The following is a 19,975-nucleotide window of genomic DNA, read 5'->3' as shown; positions in this document are numbered from 1 at the left end:
GAACATTATTCCTGTTTACAGTTTATTTCTATCTATAATTATATTCAAGATAATAAACAAAAACAGCAAAATTTCCTTAAAATTATCAATTCAGGGGCAGCAACCCAACAACAGGTTGTCTGATTCATCTGAAAATTTCAGGGCAGATAGATCTTGACCTGATAAACAATATTATCCCATGTCAGATTTGCTCTAAATGCTTTGGTTTTTGAGTTATAAGCCAAAAACTGCATTTGACCCCTATGTTCTATTTTTAGCAATGGCGACCATGTTTGTTGATAGATCATAACTTCGGATACAATTTACAAACTAGATACCCTAAGGAACATTCAGTTAAAGTTTGGAAGTATTTGACCCAGTAGTTTCAGAGGAGAAGATTTTTGTAAAAGATTATTAAGATTTACGAAAAATTGTTAAAAATTGACTATAAAGGGCAATAACTCCTAAAGGGGTCAACTGACCATTTCTGTCATGTAGACTTATTTGTAAATCTTACTTTGCTGAACATTATTCTTGTTTACAGTTTATCTCTATCTATAATAATATTCAAGATAATAACCAAAAACAGCAAAATTTCCTTAAAATTACCAATTCAGGGGCAGCAACCCAACAACAGGTTGTCTGATTCATCTGAAAATTTCAGGGCAGATAGATCTTGACCTGATTAACAATATTACCCCATGTCAGATTTGCTCTAAATGCTTTGGTTTTTGAGTTATAAGCCAAAACTGCATTTGACCCCTATGTTCTATTTTTAGCAATGGCGACCATGTTTGTTGATAGATCATAACTTCGGATACTATTTACATACTAGATACCCTAAGGAACATTCAGTTAAAGTTTGGAAGTATTTGGCCCAGTAGTTTCAGAGAAGATTTTTGTAAAAGATTACTAAGATTTACAAAAAATGGTTAAAAATTGACTATAAAGGGCAATAACTCCTAAAGGGGTCAACTGACCATTTCCGTCATGTTGACTTATTTGTAAATCTTACTTTGCTGAACATTATTGCTGTTTACAGTTTATCTCTATCTATAATAATATTCAAGATAATAACCAAAAACAGCAAAATTTAATTAAAATTACCAATTCAGGGGCAGTAACCCAACAACAGGTTGTCTGATTCATCTGAAAATTTCAGGGCAGATAGATCTTGACCTGATAAACAATATTATCCCCATGTCAGATTTGCTCTAAATGTTTTGGTTTTTGAGTTATAAGCCAAAAACTGCATTTGACCCCTATGTTCTATTTTTAGCAATGGCGACCATGTTTGTTGATAGATCATAACTTCGGATACAATTTACAAACTAGATACCCTAAGGAACATTTAATTAAAGTTTGGAAGTATTTGACCCAGTAGTTTCAGAGGAGAAGATTTTTGTAAAAGATTACTAAGATTTACGAAAAATGGTTAAAAATTGACTATAAAGGGCAATAACTCCTAAAGGGGTCAACTGCCCATTTCCGTCATGTTGACTTATTTGTAAATCTTACTCTGCTGAACATTATTCCAGTTTACAGTTTATCTCTATCTATAATAATATTCAAGATAATAACCAAAAACAGCAAAATTTCCTTAAAATTACCAATTCAGGGGCAGCAACCCAACAACGGGTTGTCTGATTCATCTGAAAATTTCAGGGCAGATAGATCTTGACCTGTTAAACAATAATACCCCATGTCAGATTTGCTCTAAATGCTTTGGTTTTTGAGTTATAAGCCAAAAACTGCATTTGACCCCTATGTTCTATTTTTAGCAATGGCGACCATGTTTGTTGATAGATCACAACTTCGGATACAATTTATAAATTAGATACCCTAAGGAACATTCAGTTAAAGTTTGAAAGTATTTGGCCCAGTAGTTACAGAGGAGAAGATTCTTGAAATAGTTTACGACGACAGATGACGGACGACAGACGACGGACGCCAAGTGATGGCATAAGCTCACTTGTCCCTTCGGGACAGGTGAGCTAAAAAGTGAGCAATTTTCCAAGTTTTAAAGAGGCATTACTCTAGAACAGTATTGATTCACTGGCCAAATCTATGTATCTGTGTATAAGTTTCAAAAATTTAGACATGGAAAACTTAAATTTGAGTGAAGAAATGAAAATGCCCTGGACGGAAGGGCGGTCAGGGTAAATACTGGATGTCATCATTGTCCACAGCAGCGGTCATAAAAAAATGAAAAGATTTTTGGATGCCACAGCCATAGCATTTTCAAAACAATCTGAAGATCCCTGAATCAATTTAAATTAATAATTACCTGATTTACTTGATTTGATGAATTACTTCTTTTCTTTGGTATAGCGACTAATTGTTCTTTCTTAACCATACATGAGTCAGGTAACTGGTAGCAGTTGGCATCTATCAATTTCCTGAAAATAAAAGACAGATGTAAAACATTATAGAGATTCATAATTTCAGATAAAGATTATCGACCCAGACCTCCCCGTTTAGATAAGTTTATAGTTACTTCCGTTGTACAAGTTGATAGGGGAATATATCATTTTGACAATATTACAGCAATTTAAAAACCAATCAATCAATAATTCTTATTCACATCCTTTGGTCTTCCATTTATTAGCAGTTACGTCTTGTTACCATTCATTATTAAGTCTCCCAAACAAAGTTTGGAGACTTATGGTTTTTGCTCAGTTCTTATTATTTTTATTATTCTTCTTCTTTTTCTTTCGCCACTTTAAAAAAAATGAACTTGTCCGCAGCGTTTCTCAAAAACCACTTGTCAGATTTACTTAGGGTTTCATAAAATGTGTGCATTGGGGTCTATTAAGGGGTATTTTGGGGGGCCGAAAGAAGGGAGGGGTTTACTATAGAACCCTATGGGATTTTATTTTCGAAAATTTTCAAATGAATATAACTTGAAAACTTTAAGTGATAAACACACACAGTCTTCAGAAATGATCATAGGACAATAAAACAAATCACATGAAATAAAGGGGGAATCCTTGGGGGGTCATCCCACCTCCTTAAATTTGAGAATATACTATTATCTTGTAAATGGTCCAAATCCCCACCCCTAAACCATATATATTCTTGAATGGGACGATAAAACAAATTTAATGTTGTAAAAGGAAAGTCCCTGGGGGTCACCCCCACCCCGTTCAATTTGAGAATGTGCTATTATCTTGTAAACGTTCCAGATCCCCACCCCAAAACCATATAAATTCTTGTAGGGGACAATAAAACAAATCAAATGAAATTTAAGGGAAGTCCCTGGGGGTCACCCCCACCCCATTAAATTTGAGAATGTGCTATTTACTTGTAAACTGTCCAGATCCCAACTCCTAAACCATATATATTCTTGTAGGGGATAATAAAACAAATTAAATGGGAAAAAAAGGAAGTCCTTAGGGGGTCACCCCACCCCCTCTTGTTTGAAAACTTGTAAACGGTCAAGATCCCCACCCCTTAACCATATTTATTCTTGTATTGGACAATTAAACAAATCAAATGAATATGGGAGCTTTGTTTGGGAGACTTCGTAACAGCATCCTGTTACAATTACTTCTTGTTTATCTTCGTATTTAAATACTGAAGAAACAAGAAGTTGCACACAATTCCTTGCAATGCATTTTTATATAAATGAGGTCTTTCACTTTAGTCTTTTAGATCTGTTTATCATGTTTATCCTTGCTGCAAGACTTGAAATACCCAATTTATAGGATTATTTTTATATAAACTTGCTGTCATTACAATTTTTGCCCTTTCTCTCCTAAATACAAATCAATCAAAAAGTACAGCTTTATAATTAGTTAATGTTTATTCCTTCAGACATATCCAATAGATATACCAATAATAAATAGCAAATTATAATGTTTCTATCAAAACATACAGTTAATTAAACAATAAATAAGCGATCACAAAATTAGGCATTGCAGTCAACTCAATGGTACAGAACATGCGTATTATATACATATACATAAAACTGAGAATGGAAATGGGGAATGTGTCAAAGAGACAACAACTTGACCATAGAGCCAACAACAGTGGAACGCCACCAATGGGTCTTCAATGCAAAGAGAAACTCCGGCACCCTGAGGAGTCATTCAGCTGTCCCCTAAACAAATATGTATACTAGTTCAGTGATAATGTATACAATTATAGATAAATACTTACGTTGCTTCTGTGAAGGTAAACTTATCAACTCCAAATACTTTTCCCAGAGGATCTTTTTTACAGAACACGATACTAGGGTCATTTGGATTATACAACTGTCTGCTACCAATGTAATCCTTCAGATAACTACAGACCTTCAATTTACAGATAATCAAGTTGAAATTAAGAACGCAAGTTTTTATAGTGTCAAAATTGATATGGTAGCATTTTTCACAATAATAAAAAATTTCTTCATTTATTGTTATGTTTACAGTATTTAAGGTGGTACCTAACCATTTCACTAAAATTAATTTGGCTCGTTTTATTTTGATAGAATTTTGACAAAGTATTTACTTTGACCCTTTAACAAAAATATGTAAATTCTAAAATTTTTGAACCAACCGTTTTGTCAGAAAAATTGCACTGGTTATATAGCAGTTTGACAAAGACCAATTTTGATCTTTGAGAAGCTTATTATTCCCTTTACAACACAAAGTAATTAAAACGTTTAGCTGACTTTACAGAGTTATCTCCCTGTAGTGTTAGGTACCATCTTAAATATGCTGATTGCAATACATATAAAATCACTACTGAAAATATGAATGAAAGCTTTAATTATTGCGAAACCTGGTGCTGTGCATTTTTGGCATTAATACAATCATGGAAATAATTTCTGAATTCAGAGAAATTTTTACCTCTTTTCTGGATAACACTTCCCATGATGCACCGACTTGTTTAAGTAGGTCAAGAAATTCACGTCTGGGTCTGACCTACAAATATAAGACGATCATTAATTTTGATATTTGCTTTCAATACAATTTCATGTTTACAAGTTCTACTATAAATAGATAAAAAGATTACAAATTAACAAATATCCAGAAAACATAATTCCCTCTACTAGAGTAGGTGAGGCAAACAAATCTCCAATGTTTTAAAGAAACTGCCAAAACTTTCTGATAACTTACCATAGGATAATTGACCTCACATTCTTCAGTTGTTATGTAATGGGACTCTGTGAGTTGCTTCAAAGTAGATACATTTGATCCTGCAGGTGTGCTGTATGTATCAGGAGGCTGTCGTACAATTAAATTTGGATTATTGCACATGTTTACTTGGCTTGATGTTACTTGACCACTTATAGTGTAATTGTGCTGAAATAAAATAAAATTATGAAAATATTTAAATTGAATTAAGGATGCACACCTCTGAGGAGCAAAAAAAAAAACTAGAATAATTTATTTAAACTTTCTTTCTTAACCTGATATTTGGTTTTATAAGATTGTAAAAGAATAATGGGTGAAGAAAAAATCATATGGTGGTGCACTTCTTTTTTAGCAATGTTTAGCTACAGCCTTTTAAAAGTACCAAATTTTCATGATTTTCCCATTCTTCATAAATTTTTACCTATTTTTGGGCTATTATCATGAAAAAAAACACCCAAATCCACAATTAAACTTTTTTTCATACTTTCAATTAAGATGAAGTGGACCAATCTGAATAAGTTTAAATTAAAATTACTATAGGTAGGTGTTAAATTGTTAATATAAGAAAGTTTTATCATATTTTGATGCTTTTTGTGTCAAATTCACCATGCTGTCGATTTTATAAATTTGTGTATTTGAAGAACAAAATGCATATTTTTTCAACTTCTTTGTTATAAATGATTGAGAAAATACATATCTATATCTAAGAAATTTGAAAAGAAAAAAAAAGATATGGGATGTACATGCTTCTGGTAAAATCATTTTTGTACCCCTCACCCATTTTCTAAAAATTTTGCCAAAAAAGTCTGACTGGATCATGTTGATTGGTAATAAAATTTTAAAAATTGATTACTCAAAAACTACTCATTGTAAATACACAATCTTTTCCCCTTATATCTTCACTGAGACTGAAATGTCAAAAGAATACATCCTTAATTTAAAGCATTTCAATCGTATCATTACAAATCAATAAATACAACATTAAAATTGAGAATTGAAATGGGGAATGTGTCAAAGAGACAACAACCTGACCATAGAACATACAACAGCAGAAGGTCACCAAAAGGTCTTCAATGCAGCCAGAAATTCCCTCACAGGGAGGCGTCCTTCAGCTGGCCCCTAAATACAAATGTAAATATTATATATACTAGTTCAGTGATAATTAACATTATTTAAACATTTATTTTTCATTCATGAAGAGAAAACTGTTTATCGGCTGATCGTAGTACATGGCCTTAAATTAACATGATTCATTTTTTATGCATGGAGTTCATTTTTTTTTTTTAAATATGAACATGATGAATGCAAAAACTTTGTTCAGACTGATTAAGTCAATTATTTCATCATAAAAAGTTTTTAAACACAATAATTAATAACAGTCAGGGGACTTACTGAAATAAGTGATGTTTAAATCACTTATTTGAGTAGCAAATTCAAAGTTTTGTCACAAATTAGGATTATGTAGTTTTTTCAAAATTTAAACACATAGGTCTTAAATAATATCTTTTAATTATTTAAATTGAAAAAAAAATGAACTTTTTGCTTCTTTTAAGTAGCAAGGTTTATGCCTTTGATGCTATCATTTAGCTGAAAATTCTATTTTAGTTGAAAAAATGCTATAATAATGGCTTTACATAATGAACTGATACTTTCTTAAAAGATTTTTCCCAGCAGTGGGAGTATTTTTCCTGTGAAGTTCAAGGTTTCATCTTTCAGATTATGTAATAAAATTCTACTGTTCGCAATAAAAATTTCACTGTTCGGGGATGTTGAAATTAGTGGGGGTTATTAAAATAATGATACTTAAAGAAGTGATTTTTGGGAAGGAAATTGAGGTATGGTACTTAAACAAGTGATTTTTATGTCATTATCCTAGATTCAGTACAAGGTCATCACCTGAAATGACCTGGTCATCCTAGACAACACAGATGTTGGTTCTGATAAGTTTAGAAACATAATTAGTCCCTGGATCATTAGTATTCTATATTTAGAACTACGATAGTATTAAATCACTTAGTCTAGTGATAAATTTGTACTACTTAAATAGGTGATTATTAAAGAAAGATAACTCTTACTTTCAACCTTTATGAACAAAATGTTACTTGAATCAGTGATTTAGAAAATCACTCATTTAAGTAAGTCCCCTGACTGGAATAATGCAATTATTATCCCAATTGAAAGTTTTATACTAAATAAAACAGTTAAATGACCATGACTGCACTTTTGATCAGTTAATATTCCCCATTACTGACACCAGGTGTAAAAAAGGGGGGTCAATATTTCTTGACTCTTCAATACCTTGGATTTTTTTTATTAAACTCATTGTAAAAATTGTGAAAAGTCTTTAAAGCAGTAGAACAAACAAGGAAAAATCAACAAAAGCTGATCTTAATATTGAAAGTTTATGTTTCTCTAGTCCAAAATGAGATTTTCAAGTATTTTCTATCAAAGTATAAAATTGAGAATGGAAATGGGGAATGTGTCAAAGAGACAACAACCCGCCCAAATAAAAAAACAACAGCAGAGGGTCACCAACAGGTCTTCAATGTAGCGAGAAATTCCCGCACCCGGAGGCGTCCTTCAGCTGGCCCCTAAACAAATATATACTAGTCCAGTGATAATGAACGCCATACTAATTTCCAAATTGTACACAAGAAACTAAAATTAAAATAATACAAGACTAACAAAGGCCAGAGGCTCCTGACTTGGGACAGGCGCAAAAATGCGGCGGGGTTAAAATCAAAATATATATAGGCTTACATTACAGTCAGTTTAAATTGAGCTGTGAAATTTGTAATATGAGTCGCGCATTATGCTCAGAAAGGATGTTTTTAACTTCAAATTGACTAAGGATTAAGAATAAACAGAACAAAAGATTTCTGATCAACTTTTTTTGCTTTTTAGGTGTCAGACCACCAATTACTCCCTCCAATTTAGAAAGTATGTAAAAGTAGCCCTACTCTAACACAAAATAGTGCTTTTGATGTCCTTGTTTACTTAAACTATCCAACAAATTTGCAGAAATGAAACTTTTGGTGAAAGAGAAATATATCTAGATCATTTTGAGCCAAAATTTACTTGTCTATGAGTTTGCATTTAAAATTGAGGATTAATGCGCTCCATAGCAGGCCCGTAGCCAGGAATTTCCAAAGGGGGAGTTCGTTAGCCTCAAAAACTTGACTTTAACAGTCACAATTCGAACAGAACGTTGACTTTAACAGTCATTATTTGTTTTCAAGGGGGGGTTTGTCCGAATCCCCCGAACCACCCCTGGCTACGGGTATACATAGTATACTAATTTTAGATTTCCAGAAAACCAGGTTTTTGTTTTGGAGTACCTGTGTTTGAAGGTCAGTTATTTTGTTAGAAGGCTTTAAAGGTATGGTGAAAATTGGCATGTAGAAAGCTGATTCATGTACAATTAAGGATATACCTGGTTTCCCATTAAGGTCTATGAAGTTAAACTTGAGGTAAAATATTTAGAAAGCTGTGAAAATTGCAAAATTTGGGTGGTCTGACACCTAGGATATAACAACACACGTTTCACAGTATGATCAAATATATGTGAAAGTGTGTTAATTTTAGGTTTATATATAAGTTAAAAATAAATTATATTTAAATAAAGCTTTTAATCCCCTTTTATATAAATCATCTATAGCCTCAGATAAGGATAAGAAACATGTTTACCATTTTCCAGCATGTGCTTCCGGTGTACTATATTAAGAATTTTCAAAACGAGATTCCGCGGGAATCTACTTTCATTTTCATTTCAAAAGGGACAATGTCATCAGGTTAGTGATATTATTGATAGACAACCTTACTTAGTTAGTGGCGGATCCAGAGGAGGGCGTAGAGGACGTACGCCCCCCTTTGACTTCTATTTCATAATTCCACCAAACAGAAAGTAATATTCTATTACAAATACAAATACAAATATTTTTATTGGCACAAACTCATTTATAACAATAAATGGTTAAGACCTATGGCGTTACATACAACTATAATAATTGACATGGTAGAATGAAAGGTTCCATGATAACATATCATGCTAAATTATGAAAAGTTACAAAATGATGTATTATATAAGTTCACTATTTCTTATATTTAGACATTCTGATATGAAAGAGGAAGACAGTCCAAGTAATAATGCTGAGCTATTATTGACCAATAGAGATATTTTTTCATCAGCAGTAATGTTCCGCTGTATTTGAAATATAACATTTATTTTATTTTCTAATATTTCTCGCTTTGAGGTATATCTATTACATTTTAATAAGAAATGTTGTTCATCCTCAATTTCCCCATTTTTACAGACAGGACAGTATCTTTCCTCTCTAGGAATATTAAGATGTCTTCCCCTTTCAATCATTAAAGGATGTGCACTTATGCGTATTTTGCATATTAAAGCACTGTGTAATTTAGTCCAAATAATTATGACATCTTGAAAGGCTATTATATCGTCGCTGGGCTTCTAAAATGTTGTAAATGGGCGGGAGAAAATCTTTGGTATTACAAAATAGCAAACAGTTAGACCAATCAAAACGTTTGAAATAAGGCATATTACAAAATTGCCAATGTCAGTTGTTTGTAAAGTTTGCTTCCAAAATGTTATATGAAAAACTTGAAAATCATTGTATAACGGCTTTGGGAATTACATAATTGTACATTTCTTTATTTCTGTGAAAATAATTCAAGTTCTTGGATAATCCAGAAATGTCTCAGTTTTCATTTCACTGTTATTTCCAAAATGTTTCTAAAGTAATAATATTTATCAGTTTTATTTCGGCCTAGCCACAATCAGCATGATCAGATATGTGCATTTTGTGTTTCACATGAAGTCAAAAATGAGTATCACCTCAGGGAAAAACTCTTTTGATATTTTGATTCAAAAATGGTTTAAATTATGAAAAATTGCCATCGTTAGGCTAACACTGGAAGCATTTATATAATTACATGCAGTTTTTGTTTAAAAACTGTATAATTTTCTTTAATGGTTGCCTTCAAGACATGGTCACCAGTGACAGATTTTTGGTCAATGACAAAGACAACAAAATATGTTTAGAACTATTGAATATCAAACATTTTAATTGAAAAAAAATTAACAAGAACATGTTTGACTCACAGTTATTTCAAACAACAGTAGCTTTCTTTGATCATTAATCTTATCTGATAAAACTGTATCTAAAATTATCTATAAATAACAAAACTTCTAAAAGAACCCTTTCTTTTAGTGTATAGAACATTAAAATAACTTGATGCATATTCTTACAATAAACAATCAAACTTAGCAATACAATTTATATGTTTTGTCTACGGACAAGACATTGTATTCAGATTACCCGTGAGAAGAATAAACACCAGAAAACAGACTACTTCCATTTAGTGGCAATATATGTAAAAAAAAAAAAGTCCTAAATTCTTCAAGATGAAACATTTTTTCTGTACTTTTATTAAGAATGAATATTTGATTGAGTCCTCTTTACTACGCTACGTTGACTTTACCACTGCCACCAACTCCTAATGCTAGCGTAGGTTTTTTTCAACATTCTTGAAAAAAAATTAAATATGTCCAAATTATTTTTGTTTGTATGGAATTTTATACTAAATTAATAAATGAATACAGGTTTTAAAGACTACAATATAAGCTACCGGTAATTTTTAGAAAATGATATTTTAAACTGGAGATATATTTTGGTGTATGTATACTTATTTGACCCTTCTCATTTGCCCTTGTCAAATCCAACATGGATGTTACAGAGACGATACGGAACGTACAGTGTCAGCTGTATCCACAGTTGACACTGAAACATGAACAAATTTCCTCCATAGAAAACATTCTCCAGGGAAATAATATTATAGTAAATCTGCCTGTTGGGTTTGGAAAGAGTATAATATAATATTCCATTTGTTGCCCACTGCCCAGTGAGTATATTAATTCCATCAACTAATCAAAACATGAAACATCGTAAAAATATATATTTTTGTACACTCTAACTTTTATTAAGTCTCCCAAACAAAGTTTGGAGACTTATTGTTTTTGGTCAGTTCTTATTATTTTTATTATTCTTCTTCCTCTTCCTCTTCCTCTTCCTCTTCCGCCACTTTAAAAAATGAACTTGTCCGCAGCGTTTCTCCAAAACCGCTTGTCAGATTGACTTAGGATTTCGTTAAATGGTAGACTAATATGTCTAGGTGAGCCATCAATCTTTCGTTTGTGCATTGGGGTCTATTAAGGGCTATTTTGGGGGGTAGAAATAAGGGAGGGTTTTACTATAGAACCCTATGGGATTTTATTTTCTAAAAATTTCAAATGAATATAACTTGAAAACTGTAAGTGGTAGATACATGCAGTCTTCAGAAATGATTATAGGACAATAAAACAAATCACATGAAATATAGGGGGAGTCCCTGGGAGTTCATCCCCACCCCCTTCAATTTGAAAATATGCTTATATCTTGTAACCGATCCAGATCCCCACCCCTAAACCATATATATTCCTGATTGGGACAATAAAACAAATCAAATGCAATTAAAGGGAGGTCCCCGGGGGTCATCCCCACCCCGTTCAATTTCATAATGTGCTATTATCTTGTAAATGGTCCAGATCCCCACCCCTAAACCATATATATTCTTGTAGGGGACAATAAAACAAATGAAATGAAGTTAAAGGGAAGTCCCTGGGGGGGTCACCCCACCCCCTCTTGTTTGAAAACTTGTAAACGGTCAACATCCCCACCCCTAAAACATATATATTCTTGTAGGGGACAATAAAACAAATGAAATGAAATAAGAGGGAAGTCCCTAGGGGGTCACCCCACCCCCTCTTGTTTGAAAACTTGTAAACGGTCAACATCCCCACCCCTAAACCATACATATTCTTGTATGGGACAATAAAACAAATCACATGAAATTAAATGGAAGTTCCTGGGGGTCACCCCCACCCCGTTCAATTTGAGAATGTACTATTATCTTTTAAGTGGTCCAGATCCCCACCCCTAAACCATATATATTCTTGTAGGGGACAATAAAACAAATGAAATGAAATAAAAGGGAAGTCTGGAGGGGGTCACCCCACCCCCTCTTGTTTGAAAACTTGTGAACGGTCAACATCCCCACCCCTAAACCATATATATTCTTGTAGGGGACAATAAAACAAATGAAATGAAATTAAAGGGAAGTTCCTGGGGGTCGCCCCACCCTGTTCAATTTGAGAATGTGCTATTATCTTGTAAACGGTCCAGATCCCCACCCTAAAACCATATATATTCTTGTAGGGGACAATAAAACAAATCAAATGAAATGTAGGTAACTTCCCTGGGGGTCACCACCACCCCCTTCTGTTTGAATACTTGTAAATGGTGGAGATCCCTACTCGTAAGCCATATATATTCTTGGGACAAAAAATCAAATCAAATGAACATATGAATGGCGAGTTATGGGAGCTTTGTTTGGGAGACTTTGTAACAGCATCCTGTTACAATTACTTCTTGTTATAATTCGATCTTGACGGCTCTTTTAAATATTTGTCCACTCCTAAATTGGGTTCGGAACACCACCTAACAAAAAGAATCACTCAGGCCTGAAATCAGTAACTGTCCCTCGGCTCAGACAAGGGCCAAGTCTGCAAGTGATCATTTATAATATATTAAAAAGAAAAACATAACTTAAATGTGGAAACATTCATTGTAGATCATTTTGTAGATGAGTTCAAATAATTGTGAGGTCTGGCAAGGCTATTTTATCTTCAAAAATACAGACGTGTGCCCTTTTGTAACAAAAATGGGTTTTTACAACAAAATTGAAATGTACCCCTAGATATAAGAAGTATATATATAATGGGTTGTTCCTAACTTTGTTTTTGATTTGTGGTTTAGTTATATAATGGTAGCACTCCACAATTCACCGTAAGAAAATAAAATTAAAATTGAACCACAAAATGTTTTATCATTCTCTATTCCTGGCTTTCTAATACATTAACCTAGCTGTTTGTGTTATACATGGGTATCCCGTCGTTCCAACCCCAAACCAATCCGGTCTCAAGTCAATCCGGCCCAAAGTCGATCCAGCCCAAGTCGATCCAGCCTACGTCGATCTGGCCCCAAAATAAAATATGAATAAACTATATTCACTATATGGAGGAATTTGTGACAAATTTGAACAGTATATATAAACGAAATCATTAGTCTATAATTGGTCTGTTTATTCAACAATTGTCTGATGATTGTGAACTAAGGTAATGCCACTCGTAATCACTTAATTCAATCAAATCCTGGGGGTTGTATATAATAAAAATCATAAACATTTATGAATTACAATTAATTTATATCTTTATTTTTATTCCTTATTCTTATAATTTTTTTTTTGAGAGGCCGGATCGACGGGGGGGCCAGATCGACATGGGACGGATCGACTTGGGCCGGATCGACCCGAAAGCTTATACATGTGCATATGTATGTAATGAGTATCTTCTATAGATTTTCAAAAGTTAAAATGGTGAAAAATAATTCCTCTATGTGTATTCATGGCAACATTCTGCATTTATTTACCATGGAATATTGCGAAAAGGGGGTGAAAATGTCACATACCCCCATATAAATTTCAATTTTAAAATGAACTAGAATTTCAATGCCTTTGAGTGTTTCCTTATCAGAAACTGTTGACAGTAATCTACCTTATGACATGATCAAATAAAAAATGGGTCTATTTCGCCTACTTTTTTTTTCTTAATATACATGTATAATCACAAGGTTTGTTCCCCCCCAAAAAATTGAAAAGAACGTTACAATATATGCTGGACCAATGTTTGGTATGGATATATCAAATACTGACCGACATATAGAAAACAGCCTCTATTTAATACATACATTACATAATCTTGATGTTCATATAAATTAATTCTCAGCTATCCAAACAAGAATTTTATTGCACACTTGCTCTCTTATTTCAAAAATCCACAGGCGCCAAAATTGGAAAATACATGTACACACCTAACTGTAAGAGTGCTTCCTGTAACACGATTTGATAGATATACTGAATAATTGTTTCCATATTTTTGTTTGTATCCAAGTATAACCACATTGGATGCCATATGTGGAGCAGGATTTGCTTACCTTTCCTGGGCACCTTAGATCACCCAGTTTTTGTTAGACTGGTGTTCTGTGTAAAAAATTGAACAAGATTAATGTTAAGGTTGTTCAGCTTAGCCAGAAGTGCCAGATCATTGAGAACAACAAAGACAGCTGTGAAAATGGTATGTATTCATGGTATTATCAATATGTACATGATGAATAGCAACCAAACAGTATACAAAATGTAGCATAAAACAATAACATCAAGAAGGCAACATATACTTTTTTGCATTTGTTTCTAAACAATACCTGATTCTGAATAAGAAGGAATTATTTTATAATGTTTTCATTATTAGCAATTCTGAATGTGAATGTTAAAATAACTTTAATAATTTGAGTTTATTTTCTGTAATAAGTTCAGTATGGGAAAGACCTCTTTATTATAATTGAGGTTTATCTTTTTCTGCCGAAATGAAACATTAACTTGATTAATGACAAATCAACTGTCTGAGAAACTAAGAAAGTTTTCACATTTATTACTGTATTATTTAAGAAATATTAAATACTCAAAAGTGAAAAAGATTCTCCTCATATTGGTGCCTTTATCTTCATTTTTAAATGTATATTGGCATTGATGTTCATTGAAGGGTTGCGTGATGCATGGGATCGAATCCCTTTGAGGTCAAACCCTTACTTCTCAAACTGAACAAATTACTTATCTATGTATATAATATAGTCATACAGGAATCACTTAGTGCCAGTATCATTCTGACACACCCTGAGGGACAGTTAGTTGCAGAAAATGGTGTTAAATTGTTACGAGCATTGGAGGGAAAAGTTGGCACAATTGTCATTGATGCACAAAATTGATGACTGGTAATTCAGAAGTTTCCATTGTTGAACATTAGATTTTTTTCAAGGCTTTTGTATTTTGTATAATTTCTGAAATTGTTATTGACAGTTAAAATGTTCTTTGTTAGTTATTTTGTAGTTTTATGCACACTATTGCAGTACAGATTACCAGTAGCCATAAAATCACTCTTATCAGAACTCTGATAATTTAACAAAATTAATTTAATTCAATTTCAAGTGGAATACATTATTCTTTTCGATTTATTACTGATTTACAGCCTGGTTGGCATGTTTACACAGAAGAAATTTTAAGGTAACATTATGGACTAAGGAAAATAACTCAATTTGAAATGTCAAAATGTTTTTTTTTTATTATAACAGAAAGTTGTTAACTTGAGCCTTTCATAACTTCTCTTTGAACAAGGAAAAGAATTTTTCCAACCACCCTATTTTAATCATATGGTCCGAGTACACAGTTATTTCGTAGTGCATTTCCTTTAGACAATAAATGGAAATAAAAAAAATTCCACCTGCGCTTTCTCCATAATATTTTTACAGTGTGTTGTACTACTTTTGGGACAAATTATATCAAAATTATAGAAAACTTCATCAGCTATTACTCCAAATATGGACAATTTTATGTGAAGGGGGTCTTGAAATCTTTTGACAGCTTCCGAAATGCTAATTTTTGACCTTTTTCAACTGGACCAAATCACTACTTTACATTATAATTCATGAATCAAATTTTTTTACAGTGTAATTTTATCCCCCTTCTTGCTACTTAAGGCATAAAACATAAATAAATAAATTTGGAAGGGGTATAAAAAAAATTGACAACTAACACACTGTCCACACTAGGGACTATATTCGTGGACAACGAAAATCAAGGGACGATAACTGTGTACTCGGACCATATGTATTTGCACAAGTTTTTTTTAACAGATATATAACTTGTTACAGTATCTATAGGTACAATACATTAAATCATACAATTTACCTTGAGTACACAATAATTGTTTATTCACTATTTCATACATGTACAAATACTATTAATTCATATTTGAACAAACATCAAAATAAATAGAGTCACAGATAGAAAACCAATATATTCATACATGCACCACATAAAAATAATAAGAATCACAGAATCTTTTTTTCTAATTCATATAATCACTATATCACATACCATTTTATATGATTGAGGGCAATATTTATTTACATAGTTTTTTGATTGTACAGGATGCTTGCATGAATTGTAATGTGTCGGAATGCAAAAAGACACAAGTAAACATCTGTGGACAAGTGATGCGAATTTCTTTGCGAAGAATTTGCAAATATTCCTTGTGATTGTCACATTTATTCTTGCACTTGTATTAATTTCTGTCACAAATACAGAACGCATACAAACAAAGCAAATTGTGTTTACAAAGTTTCTTAGATAAAGTTAATATACCATGTTTTAAACAGATTGTAAAATTCTTTATATTATACCTATTATTACATTTAACAGCAGTCAAGCAATAAATCAAAACATTAATGTACATCAATGTAGCAGCATATTCAGTCAAAATGGTATCTCATTAAATTAAAATAGCATTACATTCAATCAAATTAACATTACATTAATTCAAATAGCATCACACTCATACAATCAAAATAGCATATTCATTCAAAATAGAATTACACTCTATCAAAATAACATCTTATTCAATTAATGTTGAATAACATTAAATCAAAAAAGCATAACACTTAAGTTAGTTAAGAGCATCACATTCAATTAAAATTTATTGACAGCAACCCAACAATTACTTGTCAGATTCATATAAAATTCATGGGCTGAAAAATAAATCTCAATACCATCACATTCATTAAATAGTATTGCATTCAATTAAAATATCATCACATTCAGTAGATTAGTATTGCATTCAAGCTTAATATCATCACATTCAGTAGAATAGTATTACATTCAATTTAAATCACATTCAGTAGAATAGTATTGCATTCAAGCTTAATATCATCACATTCAGTAGAATAGTATTACATTCAAGCTAAATATCTTCACATTCAGTAGAATAATATTGCATTCAATTAAAATATCACATTCAGTAGAATAGTATTGCATTCAAGCTTAATATCTTCACATTCAGTAGAAAAGTATTGCATTCAAGCTTAATATCTTCACATTCAGTAGAATAGTATTGCATTCAATTCAAATCACATTCAGAAAAATAGTATTCAACTAATTTTAAATACAATCACATTCATTTGACATTTAGATACAAATGTAGTATTACATTTAATCTAAATAGCATCACATTAAGTTAAAAAGACGTATCAATAAATCTTAATATCATCACATTCATTAAAATAGAATTACATTCAATCTAAGTACCATTACATTCAGTAAAATTTATATAGCATCACATTCAGTTAAATGAAATGATCAATACAAAACAGTACCTGTCATCAGCAGTATAAATGCTTTTGATTATAAAATATATACCGGTAATGTAACATAATGTGTGTAACACACACACACACACAGAATTGATTTTAAAGTTAGACTGTTCACAGTATTTTCTAAATATACTTATATTACAAACAACATAAAAAACATAAGTTATTTAGTTTTAGTCTTATTATTAACTTTACCCATTATATAAAACATGTTTTTATTTTTCAGGGCCGGGAAGAGAATTCAGAAAAAGTTTTTCAGAATTAGTAGTTCTGAAATCTTTCTTCAACAATGTCCCTATAGCATGTTTAAGTGGAACACGAACAGGAAAACATATAAATGCTTTATCTAAGCAGTTGCTTATATGCAATTTTAAAGTCATTTCTGTAAGTCCTGAAAAAACTAATTTAAAACTCATAGTATGTGAAAAGATTAAAGGTACCTCTTATGAAAAAATAGAAAACATTTATAAGAGTCATTGGTCTTTGTTTAGTTATCTTGGTTAATGTAACGTTTATTGACAGTTGTAATAAAGCTTTATACTTAGGACTATCAACATAATATCAATGATTAGTAAAGAAGGCGAGACATTTCAGTGTGTGCACTCTTGTTTTTATTGGCTTTGAACTAGCTGTCACTGACTGCGAGTCTTCTCAGATATGTACTTTTTGTTGTTGGAATGTACAAGTACCATGTCAGGTCCATGTGTTTTGTTATATGTATTTAGCCTTTTTCAACACAATTTTATAAAATTGAGAATGGACATATAGTTCGTTCATATGCTATGCTGTTACATCACTGTCCGAATTAAGGGTAGGGTTGAGATTCCGCTAACATGTTTAACCCCGCCACATTTTGTATATATTTGTCTGTACCAAGTTAGGAGCCTGTAATTCAGTTGTCGTTTGTTGCTGTGTTAAACATTTGTTTTTCGTTCAGTTGTTTTTACATTAATATACATGTAGTTTTGTCGTTTGGTTTCATATTTGTGATTTTGGGGTCTTTCAAAGCCGACAAAGCGGTATGGGCTTTGCGTATTGTTGAAGGCTTTATAATGACCTATAAAGATCTGTTAATTTCTGTGTCATTTGTTCTTTTGTGCAGAGTTGTCTAATTGGCAATCATACCACATCTGTGTTTTTCTGGTTTTTTTTTTTATAAATATGATTGCATACAAACCATCAAAGTTTGAAAGATATTTGTCAAACAGTTTCACAGCATTTGCGTTCAAAACGCCTTGGGCAGTTGGAGTAACGGATAGATACTGTTACTATATATAGATCTATATTCAATAACATTTCAGCACATTCATTTGTTTCTGTCAATATGTGGTTTACTATCCATACCCGTACTAAAAAATCACTCGATTTTTAATTTTAGTATGGGTAATAGTAAACCCCATATTGACAGAAACAAGTGCCTGTGAGTAAAGGCCCGAACACTCGATCGTGATTCAGTTGTTTTTACTTGCACTTGATGTAAACGTGTTATATTGGTCCTTATGGTATTTTGCTTAAAGTATATAATTTGATTCTTTTGTGGCCAAGAAACGTGACCGTCACCTGGTCACGCGTTCGGCTAAAATAGAAAATAAGGATAACATGCAGTGTTTTACTCATATTTCAGAAACTAAAGTAGTTATAGTAAAATTGATAAGGAGTCAAATTATTCAACAGGTCGGCACTAACTGCTGGCACGAAATTATTCTGAAAAATCCGACAACCCAATGTTGGGTTACTGCCCCTGAAATGCACAGTAACTTGTTTCTGTCGATATGGGGTTTACTATCCATACCCGTACTAAAAATCACGAGTTTTTGGGCCTTTATTGTACCTTTTTCTTCCTCAATTGGAGATATAACCCAGAGCTCAGAGGTAGATTTAAGGGAAGCAGGGTTTTATTTCTAAACAAATGGTTGAATATAGAGGAAACACAGGCGGATCAATCCATTTTAAAAAGGCACTGGCTACGGTTACATGGAAATGTAACAATAATAAAAATATTATTGTTACATTGGAGACTAAATGCCGGAATGCATGGTTGGGTAAGGACCTGTTTAATTACGAATGTAACAATAATTATTGAGGCTACGGTTACATTGAGTTATTGTTACATAAAAAAAAAGCAATGTACGATGGGACTAGTAATATGTACTAAATAATAAAAGTTGAGGACATTTATTACATACATTTATAACATACAATTTATTTATATTTACAATGACAATTTCTACAAATCCAGTAAGTTGTTTTAAAGTCCGACACATTTTTGATGAACGAAATTACGTCCTCCACGGATACGTGTACATACAGAATTTCTTAGTATTTAAGTTACAATTAGCAAACTTTGCTTTTGATTATTAATTTGCGTCAAGTTATAAAGCTGTATGAAATGTATGTCTTGATATTGTTTCAGTTTCCTTTAAAACGCATCCCAAGTTTTATTTTTTTTCCACCATAAACAAAATTGGTCCAAAGTATAATGACAGTAATAAGAGT

The 19,975-nt window shown here is 32.1% G+C and overlaps 1 protein-coding gene and 1 long non-coding RNA gene across 7 annotated transcripts in view; one reads left to right on the top strand and one right to left on the bottom strand.

Moving 5' to 3' along the window:
- LOC143068653 (uncharacterized) overlaps window positions 1-19,975 on the top strand; it is a 511,029-nt gene that overhangs the window by 264,003 nt on the left and 227,051 nt on the right. The gene's annotated exons all lie outside the window — the stretch shown is intronic.
- Window positions 1-19,975, bottom strand: part of LOC143068640 (E3 ubiquitin-protein ligase Mdm2-like) — a 31,176-nt gene that overhangs the window by 9,799 nt on the left and 1,402 nt on the right. Inside the window, exons 1-5 of one of the 6 annotated variants that reach the window (XM_076242862.1) lie at window positions 8,790-8,819; window positions 5,085-5,270; window positions 4,815-4,889; window positions 4,141-4,274; window positions 2,267-2,378 (exon numbers count right to left, since the gene is read on the bottom strand). In XM_076242862.1, the coding sequence (XP_076098977.1) occupies window positions 2,267-2,378; window positions 4,141-4,274; window positions 4,815-4,889; window positions 5,085-5,270; window positions 8,790-8,792 (510 nt within the window). In that variant the 5' untranslated portion in view covers window positions 8,793-8,819. Of the gene's footprint in view, window positions 1-2,266; window positions 2,379-4,140; window positions 4,275-4,814; window positions 4,890-5,084; window positions 5,271-6,129; window positions 6,222-8,535; window positions 8,658-8,789; window positions 8,820-19,975 lie in introns of those variants that run through there. The other 5 variants (XM_076242859.1, XM_076242858.1, XM_076242861.1 and 2 more) reach the window with 5 other exon arrangements.

The sequence above is a fragment of the Mytilus galloprovincialis genome, chromosome 3 (genome assembly GCF_965363235.1).
Source record: "Mytilus galloprovincialis chromosome 3, xbMytGall1.hap1.1, whole genome shotgun sequence".
NCBI classification, from domain to species: Eukaryota; Metazoa; Mollusca; class Bivalvia; order Mytilida; family Mytilidae; genus Mytilus; species Mytilus galloprovincialis.
The sequence above is the reverse complement of the archived record's forward strand: the minus strand, read 5'-3'. Positions and strand labels throughout refer to the sequence as shown.